This window comes from Setaria italica, chromosome I, assembly GCF_000263155.2.
Source record: "Setaria italica strain Yugu1 chromosome I, Setaria_italica_v2.0, whole genome shotgun sequence".
Classification (NCBI taxonomy): Eukaryota; Viridiplantae; Streptophyta; class Magnoliopsida; order Poales; family Poaceae; genus Setaria; species Setaria italica.
In genome coordinates this window covers 7,773,245-7,797,001 of record NC_028450.1, presented here as the reverse complement: position 1 = coordinate 7,797,001, position 23,757 = coordinate 7,773,245, and the positions used below count along the sequence as shown (strand labels likewise).

General features: G+C 47.0%; 4 protein-coding genes and 1 pseudogene across 7 annotated transcripts; 2 read left to right on the top strand and 3 right to left on the bottom strand.

Annotated features, from left to right (window-relative positions):
• On the bottom strand, positions 1 to 677 carry LOC101765319 (annotated as a pseudogene).
• Positions 678 to 2,990: 2,313 nt separating this feature from the next.
• LOC101772725 (DEAD-box ATP-dependent RNA helicase 35A) lies at positions 2,991 to 6,743 on the bottom strand. The gene is made up of 2 exons (XM_004951832.3): positions 5,660 to 6,743; positions 2,991 to 4,576 (listed from the first exon to the last, which is right to left on the bottom strand). Exons 1-2 carry the CDS (start codon positions 6,655 to 6,657, stop codon positions 3,712 to 3,714), a joined length of 1,863 nt encoding a protein of 620 aa, XP_004951889.1. The 5' UTR covers positions 6,658 to 6,743; the 3' UTR covers positions 2,991 to 3,711.
• Positions 6,744 to 8,569: 1,826 nt separating this feature from the next.
• LOC101772318 (homeobox protein ARX) lies at positions 8,570 to 10,338 on the bottom strand. Its single transcript, XM_004951831.3, has 2 exons — positions 10,155 to 10,338; positions 8,570 to 9,863 (listed from the first exon to the last, which is right to left on the bottom strand). Exons 1-2 carry the CDS (start codon positions 10,215 to 10,217, stop codon positions 8,778 to 8,780), a joined length of 1,149 nt encoding a protein of 382 aa, XP_004951888.1. The 5' UTR covers positions 10,218 to 10,338; the 3' UTR covers positions 8,570 to 8,777.
• Positions 10,339 to 10,941: 603 nt separating this feature from the next.
• LOC101771911 (apoptosis-inducing factor 2) lies at positions 10,942 to 13,833 on the top strand. The gene is made up of 4 exons (XM_004951830.4): positions 10,942 to 11,208; positions 11,687 to 11,943; positions 12,028 to 12,479; positions 13,254 to 13,833. The coding sequence occupies exons 1-4, from the start codon at positions 11,102 to 11,104 to the stop codon at positions 13,509 to 13,511; spliced, it is 1,074 nt and encodes a 357-aa protein (XP_004951887.1). The 5' UTR covers positions 10,942 to 11,101; the 3' UTR covers positions 13,512 to 13,833.
• A 3,265-nt stretch (positions 13,834 to 17,098) lies between these two features.
• Positions 17,099 to 22,052, top strand: LOC101770985. 4 transcript variants are annotated; one of them, XM_004951827.3, is made up of 6 exons: positions 17,099 to 17,309; positions 18,872 to 20,222; positions 20,728 to 20,778; positions 20,862 to 20,960; positions 21,155 to 21,307; positions 21,700 to 22,052. In XM_004951827.3, the coding sequence occupies exons 2-6, from the start codon at positions 18,933 to 18,935 to the stop codon at positions 21,835 to 21,837; spliced, it is 1,731 nt and encodes a 576-aa protein (XP_004951884.1). In that variant the 5' UTR covers positions 17,099 to 17,309; positions 18,872 to 18,932; the 3' UTR covers positions 21,838 to 22,052. The 4 variants fall into 4 exon arrangements, with proteins under 4 accessions (XP_004951884.1, XP_012701043.1, XP_004951885.1 ...); XM_012845589.2 differs by having other exon boundaries at positions 17,099 to 17,321; XM_004951828.4 differs by lacking the exon at positions 17,099 to 17,309 and adding an exon at positions 17,376 to 18,241.
• Positions 22,053 to 23,757: the final 1,705 nt, after the last annotated feature.

Here is a 23,757-nt window from a genome sequence, read left to right as displayed (position 1 = left end):
TTACTTCGCTACAAAAGCACGCGCGGCGCGATCTTGTCATCTGTTGTGCAGGGGGTTGGCGCCGGTCGGCACGACCCGCTTGTCGTCGTCGTCGCCGCCGTCGCCGGGCAACACCGCGCACGCGGCGCCAGCTTTGTTCTTCCACTTCTCCCCCTGCTTCTTGCACCGCGCGACTCTAGAGGCGGCGGCGGCGTCGAAGGCGGCCGTGGCGGCGGCGGCACGCCTGCCGCCGCCGCTCGCCACCGAGCGTGTGGCCGGGGGCACCGGCGCGCCGGCGCCCGGGGCGCCGTGGACTGCGGCCAGGAGAACGATGAGCGCGACGAGGCACGCGGCGGCGGCGGCGAGCGGCGCCCACCGTCGCCTCCTCATCGCGCGCGCTGGCGCGGCGCGTGGGAGCCTGGCTGAGGTCCTGAGCGCGAAATGTGGCGGTGGCGCCGTGGCGGCGGCGCGTGCCGAGCGGAGTGGAGGTGGACCGTGGACGGGCGTGCAGCCTGCCCGAGCAGAGAGGGATGTGCCGGTAGAGTGGCAGTGGCAGTGGCACTGGTGCGGCGTCGTCGCAGTGGTGCAGAGACGCAGAGTAGAAGACGCTGATGAGTGCTGCCAAGTCTGGAGATCGAAGCAGGAGTGAGTGAGAGAGCGAGGAAAGGAGGCGAGGAAGTTTCTGATGAGAAAGATACTGAGAGCGAGTTCAGAAACTTCAGGTAGTTTATATATGCTCGTTTAGCTTGCTGGTCTCTCTCGCTCTCTCCTTTCCCTCTTTCTGAATTTTCTTCCCAATGAATTTTCATGGTGAAGCTATTTCAGAGAAGGTTCCATTTTGAAGGTTCACCAAAACTTCAGATTCAGAGTGTGATTTCTGACGGCAACCAAAACACATCAAGATAGGATTTTTGATACGACGATGCACACTGTAAAATTTGTCGGAAATTCTGCGAAACTTATACCACGCTGCATGATTTCCTAGTACTGAGTTCTTTATTACTTCTTTTTTTCCCTGAACGAAGGCGATCTCTATGCGTGTCAGAGACAGTGATAACTGATAAAGAAGAAGCAGGAAGGGGAGGTCAAAGAGGCTGTAGTAGTAGCCAAGTCTCCTAGGACATGGACACCGATGAAAAAAGCTGCAGTGGAGGCCCATTCCTCTGCCACCAAACCTCATTGATGAGCCATCAATCCCCCTGTTGCTGTTGCAGTTGCAGCAGAGAACATTGAGAGGACTAGGAAGGAGGAGGAGAAGAGCAGGCGAGCAGCCGAGCCAGAGAGCCAGTGAGGAGGCCCTGCCCTGAGCCTGAGCCTGAGATGGCAAGAGCATCTCAGTTCACTCGTTTCTTCTCTGAACTGAAATGGCCTTGCTCATCACCAGTTCAGTGGAATGATAGCAAAACCCAGCTGCCAATGGCGTGCCCGTTCATTATCCCTTGTCCCTTGTAATGACCGGAAGAGAATAGATGGCGCTCTACACTACACTAGCAGGCTAGCAGCTGTTCCTCAAAAGGCCCCTACAGAGATAGGGGCTCTCTCGGTTCCGTCACGTTGCCGCCACTGTTGCTGCCATCACCTCCTCACCTGCTTCAGCACGTACATGGTCATCAGTTATGCTTCCTCTCCATTCAATGTACTCCTAGTCCTAGAGCTTGTTGAGCTGTGCTGCATGTCCGCGCCGTACAAGGCCCGTCACACTACCATGCCCATGGCAATATGGCATTGCCGTCCATCCCACTGGACAAAGGTTTGCTGCTCAAGCTCAATGAACCTCCAGGAATCAGTACAAGGAGTTGAGCTGTTTCAGTTTCCATGGAATTCCTGCAGAGTTCAGCTGATCCAAACACACTGTTTGATTCTTAGACTGCAAAAATCCATGCTCGTATCAACTTAATTCCTGAAGAATTCAGAATTCAGTTGATCCAAATAAATTTTTTTATTCTTAGACTGCAATGTTCCATGTCGTTGGTGTGTTAGCTGACACTGACAGACGGTTTGTGATAGACTGCAATGTTCAATGGCATGCACACTGTCGTTCTGAATTCATCTCTGTTTTACTTTTTTCTCACCTTGTGATGCAGCACTCATCATGCATGCAGATGCAGTTCGTTGCGTAGCCCTTGTCCGGTTGCGATGAACTCCGGAGGTTGACGGGTCGGTCAGTGTGTGTGGCCGGAGACGCAAAGCCTGGGAAAAGTGCCTCTCCAACTCCAAGTACTAGTACCATCACTGCTGCTGCTTCTTGAGATTTGAGATGACATTGTAGCTGCAGGACAGGAGCACTACTACTCAACACATGTTTCTGACTGAATCCTCTGATTGAACGTTTCCCACAGCATTCCATCCATGGCCCTATGTGCAAATGCAAACCTAGTACTGTAGCCTATCCTACAAGCAGGCCCCTGATGCTGTAACACCAAATCGGTTTGGATTAGTGAATCTGTACGAGGAAGCACACGACCTACTCCTCCAACAGCCGCAGCCACAGAAAGATGCGGCCATCCCATCAGCATCAGACAAGGAAACACAATGAGCAGAACGGGATGCAGAGGTGAAATCTGATGCCATCAGGCATTCTAATTCCCATGCGCCACACAGAGAATGCTCTATCTAACCTAACAGCCTGTCCAGGGGCCTGTACATCGATGTACGTATGTGTATCAGTGTACGTACACGAGTACTATGGCCCAGTACAACAGCATCATTGCGTCAGCACGGCTGCACAGTACCCGTCAAGCATCAAGGAGCACGTCAGTTCCATTCCATCACAACATGTCACTGCTGCTATGCTATCTTGCAGCATGAGATTCCAATGTCTACGCCCCAGGCAGCAGGGTGTATTTGGACGGCAAACATCCGGGCCTTCCTGTTCAGTCTGTTCATCAGTCCGCTCAACCAGCACACACTGATGATCAACCAGCGCACAATATCGAAAGGCCCAACACTACCAGCAAGATAAGAAAAAAGAAAAGGCCAAGAGGCATGCTGCAACACATACAGAATTCAGCTTCCACAAAATCGCATTACCAATATATGAAAGAACAATATATACATACAACTCCGAGTACGGAAATGTTCATCCTTGGCTCACTGCTATAGCATACTTGCTCATGGCTGACCCAGCAGCTGGTAACAGAAACACCATGCCCAGAAATGGTTTGGTGGCGCAATTCCAATCACAGGTTCAGACAAGACTTTTGTTACAGTCAACTATACCAACAAAATGCCCTCTACAATACTTGAACACTGGAGAACAGTTATGTTTTCAGTTTTCCTACTTCTGCTCCTCTCTGTCAGCCTGATGTACAAAGGTTACTCCTTAGGCTTAGGTATAAAAGAAAAGGAGAGAATCCATCATATGGACCAAATATTAATTAACACATCACACACGACATGGAACTTACCGTGGTATCACCTATCTGAAATGTATTCGCTTACAGAAAGGGTCTAAACTGGTGCTTAACAAAATTACTTCAAGAAATATACACCACGGCATTCACTTTTGGTTACATTTTACAAGAGGGTAAAATCTACTTACCTTCCTCTAACAAGCTATCCCATCTAGCAAGCAGCATGATACCCAGCATATCGTATAGGTTTGATCGTGCAAACTGTCTTCCCTCAATGATGAGGGAGGAGCCTCTGCTACCTCATACACATAACATTGTTGAGCTGAAGTTGCAGCGTCTAAGCTCCTCATAACCACAGACAAGCATCAACCTAGAGCAATCATATTTCTCCTCGGTAGCCCCCACCGCCAAAGTAGTCTTTCCTCGAGCCTGCAATTGCCATGGACTTCTGGTGCTCCAGCTTCGGACAGTCACCAACACGATGGCCAAGCCCACCACAATACGCACATCCCTTAACACCACTCTCCTTGGCGATTATTTCCTCGTCCTCCAATGGGTCATCGAGTTCCGCCAACACCGGTGGAATCCTCTGCTTTGCCTCCTTCAGCAGGTGCTTGAGATCGAGAAGTGTGGTCTCGGTTTGGTTCTTGTTGATGAAGGTAGTTGCTATGCCAGTCTTACCACAACGACCTGTTCGACCGATTCTGTGGACATAGTTCTCAATTTCGGCAGGCATGTCGTAGTTGATGACATGCTGGATATCAGGGAAATCAAGACCCTTTGATGCAACATCGGTAGCCACCAGAACATCCTTCTTCCCAGACTTGAAAGAGTCAATTGCATTCTGTCTTTCCTCTTGATCTTTTCCTCCATGGATCGCAACAGCCTCCACACCCTTAAGAAGAAGGTACTCGTGGATGTAGTCGACATCAACCTTGTTTTCACAAAAGATAAGAACAGGGGGTGGAGTCTTTTGGAGGCATTCAAGGAGGTATATAATTCTAGCATCTTCCTTGACATACTCAACTTCTTGAATTACATCAAGATTTGCTGCTCCAGCTCTCCCCACATTGACAGTAACTGGTTGCACAAGGGCATTCTTCGCAAAATTTTGAATCTTCTGAGGCATAGTAGCAGAAAAAAGAAGGGTCTGCCTTTGATCCTTGAAATGGTCAAAAACCTCCTTGATGTCCTCCTCAAATCCCAAGTCAACCAGCCTATCCGCTTCATCTAAGGTTAAGTACCTGCACAGATCATGAAAGGGACATTAAGTAAAAACCATGTGCAGATACTGGTTGAACAGTAGGAATCCTCAAGAGAGGCAGAGAGATTGCCTAGTTTATGCTCCATACAGTTCAACCAAACTGCCTATTTTCAATCAAGCAAAGTCTGAACTGAAAACAAAAAACTCTGAAACACGGGAAATCGACTAAGCAAGGACCTAGTTTGCTTGTTGGATTTTTAAACTTTTGGGCACCAAAACCACATTCAGTTGGAAGAAACAAATTAGGTAGAGAATAAATAATTCAGGCTAAAATCTAAAATCTGGCCAAAGTTAGTGACCGGATTGTTGCTAAGATGGTTACTGCATCACTTGATAAATACATTGCTAAACTAGATGCATCGCTTTACAATAGCTACTACACAATAATTGCAGCAGAAGTACTTTAAATACTCCTTCACCATAGAACTTTTACTAAAAACATCACTTCAGTTGGATGAAACAAATTAGCTAAGGATAATTCAGGAAAAAATCTGAAATTACTAAGATATTACTGCTACACTAGATGCATCACTTCACAATAGCAACGACACAACCATTTCAACAGAATACTTAAATACTCCTTTTCCACAGGAGGACTTGTACTTAAAAACATAGCTTCATTTTACTTAGATATAGATGCAATTTGGATTAGCTGGAAGTACTGATCTATGAGAACATATGCTACTCTTTCCTTAGTTGCAAATTATTGCTACTATGGGCATCTCTTTTTGCAAGTGGTATAAGCTGAACCAGCATGCCATGTCTTTTTGCACACATTTATCCACTCTAGTACAAATAAAACCAATTAAAACAGATTGAATAGTCACCCTATAGCCGTGACTGCCATGAACTCACTTTGCAAGCAGGTGTGCTTGTATCTTTTCAACTTATCAGATTCAGGGTTCATGAAAAGAATGCCGAAGCTAAACTCTAATATCAGTTACTAGCGGTTATAACAGAATTTTGCTCAGATATTCGCATCCACGCATAGCTAAGAAGATGAAATTAATATATGCAACACTTAGCTATGGAAACATGTTTCAGATGCAAATTGAACACTCACCTGCAGTTATCGAGATTCATCTTCTTCTTGGCAAGAAGATCCTTGAGCCGGCCAGGTGTTGCCACCACAATGTGAACGCCCTTCTTCAACACATCCAGCTGCGTCCTCATATCCACACCCCCAATGCAAAGCAACGGCCTTATCTCGGGGTACCCGGCGTCCTTGAGTGGAAGGAGGAACTCCTCAATCACATCATAAGTCTGCTTAGCAAGCTCCCGCGACGGGCAGATGATCATCCCAAACGGACCCTCCCCAGGCACAATCGGCATCAATATCTCCTCCTGCAGCGCCACCATGATAAGCGGTAGCACGAACACCAGCGTCTTCCCCGACCCCGTGAACGCGATGCCGATCATGTCACGGCCGGAGAGCACAACGGGCAGCCCCTGCACCTGGATGGGCGTGGGCTGGACGATGCCCCTCTCGCGCAGCTTCCGGAGAATGGGCTCGGGGAGGCGTAGGTCGCGGAAGTCCCGCGCGGGCGGCGGGACGTCGTTGCCGTCGACGATGATGTGCCACTTGCGGCGGAGCTCGTTGGCCTTGGCGAGCGGCATGCGGCGGAGGCGGAGGGGCGGCTTCCACCCGGTCTGGATCGGCTCCGTGTAGATGATGCCCTTGGCGATCTCGCGTACGGACCTGAGGGACTTGCTGTCGGAGGAGAGGTTCTCGATCACCTCCTTCTCCTGCTGGATGCGCTGCTCCGTGGCGGTCACCTCCGGGGCCGCGCGCTTGAGCTGCGTGGACTTGACGAGGAGGCTGGGCTTGGCGGCGGCGTCGGGGGCGGAGGGCTGCGTCGGGGGCGGAGGAGGGGGGGGCGGCATCGCGAGGGAGGAGGCGGCGGAGGACGGCGCCGGCTTCGAGAGGCGGAGCTGGCGGAGGCGCTCGGCCTCCAAGGCCCGGCGCTTGGCCACCGGGATGTACTCCTCGTAGTTGTTGTCGTCGTCGGAGTTCGCCGCCGCGGCGGCGGCGGCGGCTGAGGCGGCCGCGGTGGCGGCCATGGGCGGCGAGGTTGGGGTTAGGGCTTGGAGGTGACGGTGGATTTGGGGGGAAGGGAAGGAGATCGAACAGATCGGGTCGTGGTGGATTTGGAAGAAACAAGAAGAGAGGACAGAGGAGTTACCGACGTGAAAGTTGGGTCGGTGGATGCCCACGAGGAATGAGGCACGGCCCCAAATAAGGGCCCAGCTTGTTCCCAATTTAAGCCCGGCAGGCTTCTTCTGAAAAATGGCTAAGCCTGCCAAACAAATTTGCATTTCTTTCTGCGGAGAACCGACGTGTTGGGTCCAAGTGCTAATGGATTAGCACGTTTATGCATTAGCCTATTCAAACGGGATGACTAATGGAAGGATTAAACTTTAGCCTATTGAGCTCAATAAGGTGCAAAAAGCATTAGCTGGTGGGGAGGAGTTAACGGGTGCTAATAGCTTGTGAAAAGATCAAAAAGGGAGAAAGAAAGGCGGAAGATGAGTAGATAAAGGGGTAAAAGTGACTTTTTGTGGATTTTACTCTATCCATTAGCCATGTCTCCAAACGATAGTATTACAGATGGGCTAAACTTTAACACTTGATAAGCTTTAGCATGCCCTTACTCAATTTGTCGAGTTTTTTATAGCAATATAACATTCATGTATACATTAGCAGGCAAGGATAGTTCATTTCAAACGAATAGATATAATGATACTTAACTTTAGAGCAACTCCAGCAAATCCTCTAGACACCCTATATTTTTTTTAAAGATAAACACCTTGCTGGAGTTGCTCTTATCACGATAAATAATTAGCAAAATCTATTTTACAATATTATTATACGTAATACTTTTTATGTACCGTGGTCAAAGTTATAAAAAAATCAACATGTAAAAGTCTTAAAGAAACATGCATTAGTTTTCTATAGCGTGACAAAGAAAATGCTTGGTGTGTCTAAATCTCTTGGGAAGTATTGCTTGGTGTAGTTTTCAGGAAAAAAACGATTGCTTGGTGTGTCTAGATCTCTTAGGGAAGGACGATAGGAGTTTACAATGGAAGAAGAGAGAGAGAGGTGCGGAGTTTGGTGATACCTAAAAGTAAATCCAGCAAATCCTCTAAATAACCCTTACTTCAATATTAGAGGGTCAAGTCAGATAAATGAACTTCAGCAGGCTCTCTACTTGGCCTCCCATTTTGAAAAGGCCCCCAAATTCCCCCTCCGCCTCCATTCCTAGGGGATCTCTAGGGATCCCTCTATCCATGAGAATTATTGCTGGAGTAGAAGATATTTTTGTGGCCTGTAAAAAAATAGAGAGAACCATACTTGACATTTGAAGACTTCGATTTGAGGATTATTGCTGAAGTTGCTCTAAGAGTACCATGCCACAGATGAGGAGGAAGGAGAGGATAGGTGCTTCACTTGACATGATCAACAAGTGACACTTTACTTTTTGGTGGTCTTAGAGTTTGCAACCAAAGCACGCCTAGCTGAAAAGATATGACGAAGTTCACGTTGGTCGATACGTTTGGACGTTTTGAATTTAATCGTACTTTCATCCGTTCCAAATTGTAGATTATTTTAGCTATTTTAGATTATAAATATTATTATGCATCTAGATATAGTGTATGTCTAAGTGCATGATAATATCTATGAATCTGGAAAAGTCAAAACGATCTACCCCTCCGTCCCAAATTACTATTTATTTTAGCTTTTTTAGATACATAGCATTTGATATGCACCTAGATATATATTATGTCTAGATACATTTCAAAAGTTATGTATTTAGAAAGTCGAATAGTAATTTGGAATTGGGGAAATTTAAAACGGAGGGAGTAATGAACAATTTCAGCAAAAAAGCACGCGCACAGTCTTTCAAGGAAGAATAAAACCGATGAAATATACTTATACGAAGAATTTTGGCAAAATGTACATCGGTCTCCTTCCCTTCCTTATACAAAATACTCCTCCTCCGTATAACACGACACGACGAACTCCATGACGCTATACGCAGTGCGACCACAAATCAACCGTGGGGGTTAATTAGTAGCAGTAATAGAGATTAATTAATGAGCGCCGTGCACGCGGCGGCTGACCGGGAAACGGAATTAATCGAGGCAAAGACACGTCATCGTCGCTGCGGGGTTGGTCTCGTTTAGGCCGACTTGCAGGAGCCGTGGCGCGGGGTGCCGTTCCGCGGCGTGCCGGCGGCGGCGGCCTCCATGACGGTCTCGAAGGCGCCGACGAGCGCCCTGACCCTGCTGCACTGGCGCTTCTCCAGCAGCTTGCTGCGCGCCTCCTCGATCACGTCGTTGCTGCGCGCCACCTCGCGGCGCTGCGGCTGCTCCGACTCCGGCCGCGCCTCCATCGCCGTCTTCACCCGGCTGCCCAGCTGGAACTTCCCCGCCGCCCCCTTCTTCTCGCCCTGCTCCTCCTCGTGCTTCCTGATCGCCTTCTTCACCACCGTCACGAACTTGTCCGCCACCTCCTCGGCGGTGGTGACGGCAGCCTCCGGTGCAGGCTCTAGAGTCATCAGCGCCGCTCCTTTCTTGGGGGACTCCACATCCTCCTCGACGGTGGCGGCGGCGGCGGCAGGGGTTGTCTCCTTCTCCTCCGCCGGCGTCGTCTTCGCCCCGCACTCACCATCTTCTTCCGTCACGAAGACCGGCGGCGCGTGATGGTTCATCTCGTGTATGATCTTCTCGGGGACGACCTCGGGGTGGTCGTGGCGCTCCTCCTCCTCCTGCTGCTGCTGCACAATGCCCGCGCCGTCGCCGTGGCCATCGCCGCCGGCGATCTCTGTGGCACCACCAGCACCTACGACGGACGCGGCTCTGGCCTCGTCGGAGACCCTGCTGGTGGGCGAGGAAGCCCGCTCCTCGCCGGCGTCCTTGTCCGCCCTCACGCGGCGCGACCTGCTGCTGCGGAACGCGCGGGCGGCGCGCTGCATGAGCCTCCTGGGCGACCACAGCGACGCGTAGTATGCCGCCGCGGCCGCCGCCGGCGTGGTGGGCTTGGACGACCTCGCCCTGCTGGGCGTGGACGGCGGCGAGTCGGTGGCGGGCCTGGCCGCGATGCAGCCGAAGGACGCCGACGCCGACGACGACGCCCCGGCGGGCGTGGTGGGCATGGAGACGGGGTGGTGAGCGGGGTTGGAGCTGAACGGCGACGGCGGGTCGGCGAGCTCGCTCGCGCTCCGCGGCAGGGACCGCGACGGCTCCATGGCCGTCTTAGCAGGGATCTGCAATAAACAACGCCAAGAGACGAGATCCGTGTCGTTATGGAGATCGATTCCTATAAAATATTATATACACGGTTGTGAACAGCTGAGAGATATCCATGCAGCGCATGTCCTGAGTCCTGACATGGCAAATGATCTTGGAAGCCAAGGACGCCAACAGCTTTCGACTTGATCTCCAAGACACCAAATTTAACATGCAGATAGAATAAAAAAACCATCTTTTTTTGTTTCGTAACATTGCATGAATCATACTAGCACACGAGTCCCATGGGATTAGACGGAGACCATCACCTCGAGCTTGACCTTCATGCTGCCGAGGTGAAGATGAGGATCACTACAGGGCTGGATCTGCATGACGGCGCGACACTAGGAGGAAGAAAGAACGGGGCAGAGGGCCATTTGAAGCCCTCGCAGAGGGCCCAGGCTTTGCCGGGCTCCGGCGACGAGCTGGAGGAGACGGGAACGAACAAGGTGGGGCGGCCAGCCCAGGCCAGGCACGGAGGGAGGAGTCGTCGTTTCGGGAAACCGCAGCGGCCGGCTTTAGATGAGATGCAACGACGACGAGGAGTCCGACGTGGCCACTCTTCAACCTTGCGGTGGATTCTACGGCCCGGAGGGTAGTTAGGCGGCGGTTAATTCGGTTAGTCACCGGCTATCTTCGACCCCCATGCACGCTCAGCCACGATCTAATTTTCTTCATGGCCCGGAAGAAAATTCAGACAGAAACAATTTCTTTTTTTTTCTTTTTATTTTTCATTCATCATTTTGTAATGTCTTCAGAAAAAAAAACCAATGATAAAACGCAAATGGACAAAAGGAAAGAGATGTCGGATCCAAGTCAAATGGTCCCTTTGATTCCTCTCGTCTGACAATTCCTTTCTTTGAATCTGAATTCCTTTCTTCATGGTGGAGGCAGACGAATTAACAAGAGAGCCGGCTGCGGTCGCGTTTGGCCGGCGAGTGGGGCTGCTAAGGCGCTCCACCGCGCCCATCTCGTCCGTCGATTCGCCAGCGCACGGCGGGATGCGGATGAGCCACCTGTCTTTGCTTGTAAACTAATCCAGCCGGCCAGCCATGCCCAGGAATGCCTCCTCGGCCTCCGGCCTTAATTAAGCCCCCTCTCCAGCTTGATCAGTCGCGACGGCAGCTTGCGGTTTAGAGCTGGTGGGGAGGGCTGTCAGCTGGCGTGACGTGAGGGAGGGGACAGCAGCGCAGCGGCGGCCGGCGAGCGAGCGGCGATGGCGGCGGCGGGGAAGGCCAGGGTGGTGGTGGTGGGCGGCGGCGTCGCGGGGTCCCTCCTCGCCAAGACCATGGAGCGCCACGCCGACGTCGTCCTCCTCGACCCGTAAGCCTCGGTCCCCGCCCCATTTTTCTTCCCGTTTCGATTACCCCACCTCCCGTTCCGCCGCCGACCACGTGCTTGTGGAAATGCCAAGGCGCCGTCCGGTGCTTGCTTGGTCGACTGGTCGCGTGTGTCCGCACTCCCGCGGGCCATTTTAGGATCGGGCTGTGATTCGGCGGCGTGATTTTGTTCTCTGCTGCTGGTGGTAATCTGAGAGATCTGAGAGAGATCTCATGAATCGGGGGGAATGAAATGGCGGATGCTCTTTGGTTGTTCATTTGCGTAAATCTTCCTGGTTCGTTCAAGTGAGCCCTGTGTTACAAAAACACAGGGATGTGATGTTACGAGCACACTGAATTAATGACCACCTCTTCTTTCACTGACAACAAATTAGCTTCGTACCCTGATGTTGATGCTTTACGTCTACTTCATAATTGGCGGTATGTTCCTTAACAAGTAGTACTGCTCCTTCTAATGACAGGAAGGAGTACCTGGAGATCCCCTGGGCTGAACTGAGGTCAACGGTCGAGCCATCTTTCGCTGAGAGATCTTTGATCTATCACAAAGATTACCTCACCGATGCGACCATCGTGACATCCTCTGCGGTCGATATCACTAAAGATGCTGTCCTGACTGCTGACGGTCAATCTCTTCCATATGATTACCTCGTCATAGCGACTGGCCATGCTTTGACTTCTCCTGGCAGCAGAGATGACAGGGTCAAAGAATTCCAGAGAGGTAACTGCAGTCAAACCAGATGGTGAAAACTAGTTTTGTCGCCTTCCCTATCCTACTTATACTTTGTTTGTACGATTGCTACAGATAATCAGAAGATAGAATCATCAGATTCTGTGTTGATAATTGGGGGTGGTCCAACTGGGGTTGAACTAGCTGGAGAGATTGCTGTAGACTACCCGCAGAAGAAGGTGACCCTTATCCATAGAGGACCACGTCTACTCGAATTCATTGGAGAGAAGGCTTCAAGGAAGTCTCTTGATTGGCTGACTTCGAAGAAAGTAGATGTGCTTCTTCAGCAATCAGTTGACTTGGGGTCACTATCAGATACAGAAAAGGTCTACAAAACATCAGGTGGAGAAACAATAACAGCTGATTGCCACTTTGTGTGCATTGGCAAGCCACTGAGTTCATCGTGGCTAAATGACACCATCCTGAAGGAATCTTTGGATAACAAGGGGAGAGTAATGGTGGAGAAGGATCTACGAGTGAAAGGTTATAACAACGTTTTTGCTATTGGTGACATCACAGATATTCCTGTAAGTCTATACGTTAAACTTACTGTTCTTATTTTTTGCAACTGTTGTTTTCTTCACACCGATTCCTCTTGTTTCTTAAACCAGCAAGAATTGAATTGCATAGAATAGCAATCACCCTAATTTATCGCATCAGCATAAATTGATATTTTGCATAGAGCAAGTAGTGTTTAGCCTAAATTAGATACTATCAATGCTTTGCAGAGAGTGAATATTCTACATGAGGGCTTGCCTTTGTACACTGATATGTAGTCTCCATCAGTAGTCCACTTCTTTTGCTTTCTGATGCACACTGCTTTCATGTAACCTGAACCATTTTCTTCATCGTATCTGTTAAAGTCTTCTGTGATTTTGGGAACTGCTCATTTCACATCAGTGACAATGGGATGGCTTTGTTCACTGAAGGTCACTGCTACAGGAAAGTGATCAAAATTATTCCATTTACACCATGGCTTTACACCACCTTATGAATTGAGTAATCCACCATGACCTAATTCTTAGCAGTTGGTGTTTTTTTTTTCTGCTAAGAGATATTAAAGTTCTCATTGCCCTTGATTAAATGTGTTCCTTAATTATGTTGCTGCGGGGAGAAACTTGCCATCTACTGGATACTCATTACCATTCATTACAATTCATGTTCCTTCATTTTCATATTTGTCCATGGAGCATCCTTGGTTTAGAAAACAGGGTCCATAGAGCATCATCATTTTTTAATGTAGGAATGGTGACTTGGTCAGAAACTCTGATTTATTGATACTAATGCCAATTAATGTTCAGGAAATCAAACAAGGGTACCTCGCCCAGAAGCATGCGCTGCTGGTGGCAAAGAACCTGAAATTACTGATCAAGGGTTCTCCTAACACCAAACTGTCAACTTACAACACCGGCTTTCCGTTGGCACTGGTCTCTCTTGGAAGGAACGAAGGGGTGGCTCAGTTCCCGTACCTGACAATCAGTGGGTGCTTACCAGGCAAGATCAAATCCCGGGATCTATTCATCAGCAAGACGAGGAAGCAGATTGGCCTGAATGGTTGAAGTCATCCATGGAAGCATGAAATTGAAACTGCTTGTGCCCTGGTTTTCAGACAAGGAAACGAAATTACTTCAAACAGAGAATGTGCTGTGCTGATATGCCCTGTATTTGTGCCAGTTAAGTGTGATTGTGTGGTTGCCTGAATGGTGGTGAACAAAGTGTATGTTATATGCATGTCTGAATGGTGGTGAACAAACTGTTGTTATGTGCATGCCTGAATGGTGGTGAACAGAGTAAAGTGTATGCTATATACATGTATACAAGGACCCTTTTGGTTCAAAACAATGTCGTGTTTAATCAATAAGCACATTTGTTTCTTGGCAACTTTTTTTATTGAAATCAATTCCTGGCAACTAAACTACTATGAATTATATTTGCTTGTTGGCAATACAATGTCAGCAATGGCAATTTGATGCCTATGGCCTATGGGGCCTGTGGATGGAGAAGAAGATCCATGCCCCTGTCAGTGGCAGGTGCCCATTAAAAGGCGCTCCTGGGCCCGAAGGGGATGTAACAGAATGGTGCTTTCTCGAGAAAAAGAAAAAGAGGAAGAAGCTGGGACCTGGGAGCCTGCCTGCCACTGGCATGCACAGATGCACTGCCGAGAGATGAGGAAAACATTTTGGCAAATTCTTTTTCTTTTGGTAGCATACTGCATATGCCCTGTCTTCCATGAGCCATCAGGTGAGTGAGACATGTCATTCTGGGCATGCCCAATCCATTTGGTCTGGTCCTATGGCTCTGGGGCAGGCTACTACATATGTCCTGGTAGGCTGGTACTGCATTACTGCTCATCCATTGCACTTGGTTTCTGAAGCTTTGACTTTCAATAGTTTCCCTGTGCTAATTCACTTTTAGAAAAATATTTGGACCCTTAACGCACTTTACCTGTACCTAATCAGCCATTCTCTGAGAAGTATTGCCGCTGCTTTCAATGGTGATGAAACTAACGAGAGGGACCAGCGGACTAATCTCTCTCCAGAGTTTACATCATTGCAGGCATCATGTTCAGTACCACTGTCATTATGCTGAGTTTCTCTCTTTAAATCATTGTTCCAAAGCTACAACCATGATGCTCACTCTTGTTCTCATTACCTTTTAGGACTTGACCTGAACCTTTATCTTTCTATTAGGATACGATGCACAGCACTAGGATTGCTAAGCCAGATGCCTCTTCAAGCTCGTTTCCTTTCTTTCTTTTTCTTGCTTTTTGGGATAATTTCTTGGCTGCCATGTGATCTCAAATTCTCAATCCTAATGAACCTGACCTTAATTTTGGGGCAGGTGCACAATTAAACACCTCTAGCTAGCTTCGCCTTGCAAGGGCCAAAGCTAGGCTACCTCCTTGCCCGCTTCCACTTGTGGAGGGCCGGGCCCACACCCGGACAGGACGCGTTGCCGTCTGATTTGTCGGTGTATCAGTGGGGCTGCGAGCACCGGAAGGGGGTGCTAGGATGCTTTACCTTGGGTGCTAGGATGTTTGAGTTAGAGTTTAGTCCGTATCGTATCGATCTTCGGAGGCTAATTAGGAGAATTAAATATAAGTTAATTATAAAACTAATTACACAGATTGAGGTTAATTCGCGAGAAGAATCTATTAAGCCTAATTAATCTATCATTAGCAAATGGTTACCGTAGCAGTATATTGTCAAATCATTGACTAATTAGGCTTAATAGATTCGTCTCGCGAATTAACCTCCATCTATGCAATTGGTTTTGTAATTATTCTATATTTAATACTCCCAATATCTAATTATTTGATGTGATAGGGACTAAACTTTAGTCCCCAACTAAATGGGGCCTATAGCAGCCAAAAAGAAGTCTTATCATCTCATCCTAATGGCGCGCATATCCTAATCATGTTTGATGTCATCACGCTAACCACCCCGACAACCCTTCTCGCATCATCTTCGCTCTTCAAGGGCGTGATTGGTTTCCTGAACGTTGCCGAACCAGACCGCTAGTTTGGTTGCCTGATCCACGCGGGTCAGGCTCTGCCTGTGCAAAATCATCCCCGCGGCACCGGGCTTCATAGGAACGAGGGAATCGGGCGCTTCCGCTGAGCCTGGCTGGCGCGCGCGCGCGCGCCGTTCGGCCAGAGAGAGCAGCGATGCGGGAAAGCAATCAATTTCTCAGCAGATCCTGACCACGCGCAAACAGGTAACCGATCAGCTGCCTTTGTATCCGCCGAACTTGGCTAACGGGAACCTGGTTGGCCGGTACGAGCCATGCCAGTTTGGACTAGCAAACCAATCAGACCTAAAACGCACGAGCAGAAGAATTGCGTGTCGTTACAAACGGGCCTAACCAAGAAAACATCACCAATGCGTTCTTAACAAATAAAACTAATATGGGCACAATACGAATTATGGGAAAAAGAGTTGTGCCTAGTATTTTTAAAAAAAGATAGTAGTGCCCAAACCTTGTCCAGACAGGATCCGCTGGACGTGGGTTTCAGGTGATCTTTTCCGATGTTTGGGTTAGTTGCAGCCGACCCATGCGATGCTGTCGCCACCCGCTGCTGTTGCCAGTTGCCCTCTTACAGAGAAAGCCGGCCGTGTGATGACACGCGAGCTAAATGCCCGCGTTAGTGCTGCTTCAGTGGAGGAATTAAATTAGTCTAAAGAGGCCACTGAGCATCCATGACCTAACAGACAACCATGCACGCGCGCAACTAACCTGAATCGAGCACACCCACCTTTGTGTCCACCTCATTTTTTTGGAGAAGGTACTGTACCTTTTTTGGAGAAAATTTATATTGAGACAAGCACAAAAACAAAACGAGGCAGGAGTTTTGACCCTGTTTGTTGTAAAATTCACACATTGTTTTCCAAATCAGAGTATTGCGTTGTAAGGCCTCGTTCGTTTTCACCGGATTGACTCGGAATGAGGTCCATTCCGGATGGTTTGAAGTGGCCCGATTTGAAACCAGACTTTGCATTGAAAGTGTTGTTCGTTTTAGTCTGGCCTGGAACGAAAACCGGCCTGAATTGGAATCCTTCTACATTAGATGGCCCGGATTGCATACCTTCTCACCCCTAGAATGAATTCTGGCCGGATTGAGTGACACGGGTGGAATCACTCAAACCGGATCTGGAAGTAATCCTGGCTGGAATCCAATCATAATGAAACGAACGAGGTCTAAATAAATTCGAAACTGTTTCGGAGAAACCCTCCTAAACAACCTTTACGTGATAATACTAGTTCTTTGTGCATGCATATTTTGCTTGAATGAACAAGTCAACAAGTTTGTCACGTGATGATCCGTATATTCCCTTACCATCGCACGTACGGTACGGTCAGGAAAAAAAAACGTAACACGTTATGTTTGTCACGTGCACGCACACTCCGCATTTACCATGCACTGTACCTCACTGCCTACCCGGGCCCACTCCCCCTGCACGGCGCTGCTGTGTACGCGTACGTGTACCGCCCGCGTAGGCGTATGGCGCAGTACAAATACGTGGACACGCGACTACGCAAGCGGCAACCCGACCCGATAGGCAGGCCTGCCCCGTGATAAATGGCCTCGGATCCAACCAGCCACCACGGACGAAAGAATCCAAGTCAGGAACCCCCCCACCCCCACCCCCACCCCACTCGCTTCGCTTCTCGCCTCCTCCTCCACCTCGGCGTCTCCTCCTCCTCCCCCTCACCTCACCGACCGGCGCGGGCAGGGCATCCGATACGCCGTCTCGCGTCCGGGGGCACGCCGCGGGTGCCTTCGGAGGCTGAGTCGGGCGGCTCCCCCTTCTCTCGATGCTGCGTCGGGTGTTCTCGAGCGAAGGCTGATCGGGAAGGTGATCGATGCTGTTAGTTTTAGTTTCTCTCTCTCTCTCTCTCTCTCTCTCTCTCTCTCTCTCTCTCTCGCGTTTTTTTTTTGTTGTTTGCGAGGAGTAGTGTGTCTGCTTGATTCGACGGTGGTGCCCGCGCGGCGGCCGGCGTGATTCGGCGGATTTGCACGTCGGTTTCTGAACGATCGGTTTATTAGAGTACAGTATTAATGTAGTATCGCGCGTCTCGGGCTCAGAAATGGAAGGAACTTTGGTTTCTTTTTTTTTTCTGGGCGTGGTTATCCTGAAACGATTCAGGAGCAGTTAGCCTGATCCTTACACAGTAAATACTAGATTCTTTTGTCAGTCTTATTGTGGGTTTCAGCCTCTGAAATGCAAAAAGATTGGATTCTTCTTCTTTTTTTGGGTAATAGTTTTCTCGAAATAACTTAGAAGGAGTTTAACTCGCTCCTTGTATGTATAAGATCCGTATCTGCATGGCGATGCAGGTTTCGTTTTTCCTGAGAATGTTTGGTACTCGTGGTAACTGGTGACTAGGTAAGTAGTGGACAATCGGTGACGCCTGGGTTATTGACAGTTACAACTTACAACGTTTGTCTATCAGACATGGGCACTTTGTTTTTCCTATCGGGTTTCAGCGGGAAAAAATACCAGTATTATTTGGTAGTGGTTGGAGTATGTGGATAGACGAATGATGTCATCGCACTCCTCCCTCAATGATAATGTCATGATCTGTGGAGTGTGGGCCCGATCCCCCCTTCTTTTGGCTTATCTGGAAAATATTGTCTGCACATTAAGGTTGTCAACTCGTCATGAAGCTTGACAATGCTGTGGTTATCTTTCCTCATCCCGTATTAGCCTCCTGCTGCTGGCCTGTCTCAAATTCTCGCTGATTTGGTTACACTGATGTGGGGCCCTGTCTGTTGTTGATCCGGAAGGTGAGTTGGTAGCGGTACCCCCAGCACCTCGGCCCTCGTTGCTTTAGCCTTTAGATACCAGCTTTAAAAGGTAAAAATCGGGTGATAGAGCTCACCTTGGCTCCGAAAAGTGATTATGGTTATTGATGCTACAGGGTACAGGTGTGGCGTGCTGGGACAAAACTGTATTTTTAAGTAGTGAGTGGGTTGTTCAATGCTAGGGGGATAGTGGGGATGGTCTCGAGTTTGCCATCCGTAATGTCTCAAGTTTTTTCGTTTAAAAAAAGTGTCTCAAGTTTGTTACTCCCTCCGTCCCAAATTATAGGTCGTTTTGATTTTTTTAGATTCATAGACTTTATTATGCACTTAGATATAGGGTACGTATAGATGCATAATAATATCCATGCATTTAGAAAGCCAAAACGACCTACAATTTGGAACGGAGGGAGTATTATGGTACTGGGGATGGTCTGATGAAACCTTGGTCATGGTGAGATTATTGATGCTAGTAACAGTTCCAAAGTGGTTTACTATCTTAGTTAAAAGGTATCCATTCTCAAAATATCCAGTTGTAATTTTTTTTCTAAATTTCATTACCTATATCCATCCTTGGGTTTTGTTGTTTACTAACCTTTACCAAACTGTGCACAGATCTGCTGGACCATAAGATACTGCAGAACGATACTCGTGGTGTATATTGCAGCCTAATTACATGGAGGAATATTCAGACAGGAGATCCAAAACAGAAATTGCATTTCGTAGGAGGGGTTCCAGGCTCTCTTATCGAAATCAAAGTCCTGAAGAGAGGACTAATCACAACAACGATGGACTGGGAAGCAGCGCTAGACTCAATCCTACGAAAGCGGGAATTACTGATAATCAAGAAGGACCAAGATATTTGCGTGATTCGTTTAAATCTTCAAGCTCGAAAGTGGTGCCTGCAAGCTCCTCCAAATTTCCACTTAGAAAGTTTGAGGAAAAGCGAAGGCAGCCTTTGTTGGCAGGGGTTGACATTGCTCAAAGTGGCAGAAGAAAGGCTGAGGCCAAGCAGCTGGAGGGTAGTAAGAAAATCGTTGTAGACGATGAGAGTTCAGACACTCTGCGGACTGAATCAGAAGGTTCTACTACTGAACAAGGTCGTTTGTTAACACCTGGTTCAGAAGGCTCTCATTTTACTGGTCCTTCAGGTGTTTATCGAAATAGATCTGAGTCCTTTGTCCAAACTGCTCCACTAAGTTCTAGGACACATGGACAGAAAGAAAAAGAGGTGAATTTGGGTATTCCAGGAGCATGTTCTTCATATTTTACTAATCGGTCTACTATGCCTAGAAATTCCACCACTGGTGTGAGGCCAGCTTATGGTCATGCTAATGGAGTACAGAGACGTGGGCTTAAAAACCCAGGTTGTACTTCAGTACCTGATGTTCAGCCATCAGGTTGCTCATCCGATTCTGTTTATAGTAGGAGGTTTGAGTTCATGAGAAAGAGGGCTTCTGATCCGGAAAGCTCTTCCAGATCAAGGAGCTTTAGTGGACCATCTTTTTCAGGTCATTCCCCTCCTACAGATATTCACGATGCTGGTCCCAGAATCAGAACGAATGAACAGTCACTTTCTCAACAAATAATACGAAGCAGCAACAGAAACCAACAGGAATCGGCAGTTTCAGTTAGGACAAGACGACCTTCTCATGCCACTACACTGAGGGCTCCTGATGAAAGAGCAGATGGCATGCTTTCTTTGCATGAGTCATCCACAAGGAATGGGCTGTCAGCTCAGGAGCATCTTTCATTGGAAGAAGTCTCTGCCGAGAGTTCAATAAGACCATTCTTTGTGGAATTACCTCATGACATTTACTCATCTAGTCGTCATCATAGCTCGAATACTCGAGCTGAAAGGGGGAGACCAAGCTCCCTTTTTGAAGAAAGTCCTCCACAAATGTTCCATGGTCTCATGGGCGAGAGAAATGATCATAGACGCATAACCATGGGAGGAATTGCTGAGGTTGTTTTCTAAAATGTTTCTAAATAGTGGTTCCAGCTATTCTGCTTTTGTTGTTACATCTTATTTCAGATCAATTCAGTTTACATATATTGCTACTGTTATTGATTTTGATAAATAACCTACTTTGACTAAGGGGACATTTGGATAGCAGGGGCTAAACTTTAGCCCTGTCACATTGGACGTTCGGATGCTAATTAGGAGGACTAAACATGAGCTAATTACAAAACTAATAGCAGAACCCCTAGGCTAAATCGCGAGACGAATCTATTAAGCCTAATTAATCCATCATTAGCGAAAGGTTACTGTAGCACCACATTGTCAAATCATGGACTAATTAGGCTTAATAGATTCGTCTCGCGATTTAGCTAGGGGTTGTGCAATTAGTTTTGTAATTAGCCTATGTTTAATACTCCTAATTAGTGTCCAGACATCCGATGTGACATGGGCTAAAGAAGGTGGTAAGAGTGTAAAAGTTTCCAGACTAAAATAGTTTTATTTTCTGTAGGTTTTACTAGCATTGCAGAGGACTGAACAAGAAGCTGAGCTGGCTTATGAGGTTAGTTGGCTGGCATTCTTTGCCCACAAAACTCCTTTACCTTCTCTCATTTTACTGAACTGCTGGATAACTTCTTTTTGCAGCAATTGCTGGTGCTAGACACTAATCTATTCCTTGGTGCATTTGCCTCCCATGATCGGCATAGAGACATGCGGATGGATATTGACAATATGTCCTATGAGGTATTTTCTTGATCATTCTACCTAAAGGCTGAAGGGGGTTTCGCTAGAGTGTGGTTTTCTTTCTGGAACCTCCCTTATTCTGCATTCGAAGCCCTCGTTATGATTTGTGTACTATTCTTTTGTCCTTTATGATGGAATCCTGGTTTATATTTATACTCACACAAGAGATGTCTGCACTTCCTTCTTCTGAACAGGAATTATTGGCATTAGAAGAGAGAATAGGTTCTGTAAGCACAGCCCTTTCTGATGAGCAGTTCGCGAAATGCCTAAGAAGAAGCATATATTGTCCAGTTGCTACAGGAGTACATAAATCAGTCATAGATGACATGAAATGCAGCATATGCCAGGTATTTAGTCACCTAAGGGATCTATTATTTCTGTGGACATAAAATAAAACACATATAAAGATCAACATCATGCACCTTATTTTTCATGCGGAACTGATAAGGCTACCTAGTGTCATGCAATACCCGCAATTTGTTCATCTCTCAGGAAAAGTGAATAGGGGAAACAGGGAGCTGATAATTTTGGTTTTGGGCACTAGGTGAAATATGTTCCATTTTGGTGTTGAACAACTGACATTAAGTATTGTTTACATTTCTCACTTATGACATTTACAATTATTAGAATGACTGTTACACTATTTACTGGATTCCTGCCATTGTCTAAAGGAAATTCCACAAATTGGATTACTTATCCAGGAAATCCTTACTGAAATTTAAACATCTGCCTGTTCCAGGAAGAGTACAAGGAGGGTGAAGAAGTTGGGCGGTTGCCATGCGAACACCGGTACCATGTGTGCTGCATCGGCCAGTGGCTTAGGCAGAAGAATTGGTGTCCAGTGTGTAAAGCGTCGGCAGTACCTTCTATGGGGTAATCCAAGGTGTTCAAGCTTGTAAATTACCAGTATGTGTCTCGAGTCCATGCATGACTGTTCATCAGTTCATGTGAACTTGTAAATAACATGGGCCATGTCCGCTCAGGTTTCTGGACATCCATATTCAGATTCCTTGTGCCCTGCCTGAGAGGCTCCATATTCAGGCAGCCCATGTCACTTGTTCCCTTGATTGAAGCTTTTCTGTTAGTCTTGCTTGATTCAGCGCGCTACAAATGGATGGCGGCTGCACTGTGAGCGATAAAGTACCCACAAGGTGTGCAGCATGAGCTTTCTGTTACAAAGTGTTACAAAAGTGCTGTCACGTCGAGAATGTTTTAGCGTAGTTCAGCACCAGGCTGAAAATGTTTTCGAGTGGATCGGAACAACCATGTACTAACAACGGATATTGAAATTTTCTTTGGATTGAACTAGGAGTGGAGTACAGTGCAAACGGTTCTGCACTTTCTGCTGCTAAAGCCTAGCTGCTTTTCACAAGTTTTGCCAAAACCATCCTACCAAGTAACGACCCGTCTCGTTCTGTTAGGCTTTAATACCAAAAAAAGACGAAATGCTTTATTTGTGTAGTATGGAAGATGTACGTGACAACTCATAAACACCGGTGACAAAACAAATGTACTACCTGTTTTACCAAATTGGGTGCCAAGATGTGGCAACATGGGTGGCCGGTTAGGTTTTGCTCGAACGAGCCAAACCGGCAGCACGCTTCCCCGTTTCCTCCTTTTTTGTCCGTTCAGTTGGATGGAGTGCAGGTTAAGGCTATTTGCAATGGACCATAAGTACTGTACTTTGCTATGTAGGTTATTTTGATAATTTGATACTAATTAATAAGGAGAGGTAGAGAAGCTGTACATCTTTGTGGAGAACTAGAGACATATCTTGAACACGAGCTCAATCATCGTAAACCCAAGGTCATGCAAGAGTTAATTGCATGGGGATCTTAAAAACAATACCAACATACTAAGATGCTATATTTATTTTAGGATAGTTGTATCATATTTGTATTTATATGACATGAAGGTTTTAAAGAAAATGATATAAGATATAGTAGATTCGTGTATCATACATAACTTTCACGGAGGATGATGTCACTCACATGATTGTGCTTGATCCCAAATGCCACATATATGCAAAAGGAGACGTGGTATCTTCCCATTGCAAGTGTGATACACCTACACTAGTTGCATAACAGTTAACACAGACCAACAATGCTAAATTAAGGAGAATATAATATATTTAAGCCTAGCAAACACTATTTACTCCCAAAATGCAAGGGGGGCCATGGCCCCCTGGCTTAGCCCCTATATAAGCAGTGAAGAAAGTAAAAGGCAGACGCGACAGAAAATCTTTTCAGTTTCTTAAATTTACCGTTGATGTATAATTCTCCAATATGTTTTGTTTAAATGATATTTTTTATTTCTATCATTTAAACCTGAATTTACTAGAGAAATTTTAGAGTGTTTGAAAAAAAATGAGAGCCGTCTATCCGACGAAATCGAACGGTACCAAAGGAGAAGTACCAATTTGATGGGATAAGTACCGAAAATAGTGAGAAATTACTATGATGCCCTTTCAATTATTGTAAATCTCTTTAATTTTTTTAAGAAGGATAAGAAAGGAAAGCACTTGCAAGTATCACTGGTACTTTAAAAGCATTGTAAATAAGCTCGAATTTACTAACCTTTTATGTACTACCTAAATCCCTAACTTGTCGCTCTTTTTGGTTGTTGAATTTTCTAGATGGGGTTGAGATTCGCCAACATATTTATATTTGGTTTTTAAAACTTGATTGAGGTATTTTCCTTCATTTTTATTGGTTTTCTTTTCATATTCCTATTATTTCGCTTTCTAGTTTATTTTCAAAAATAAATTTTTGAAAAGCTGAACCGTATAGTAACGTAA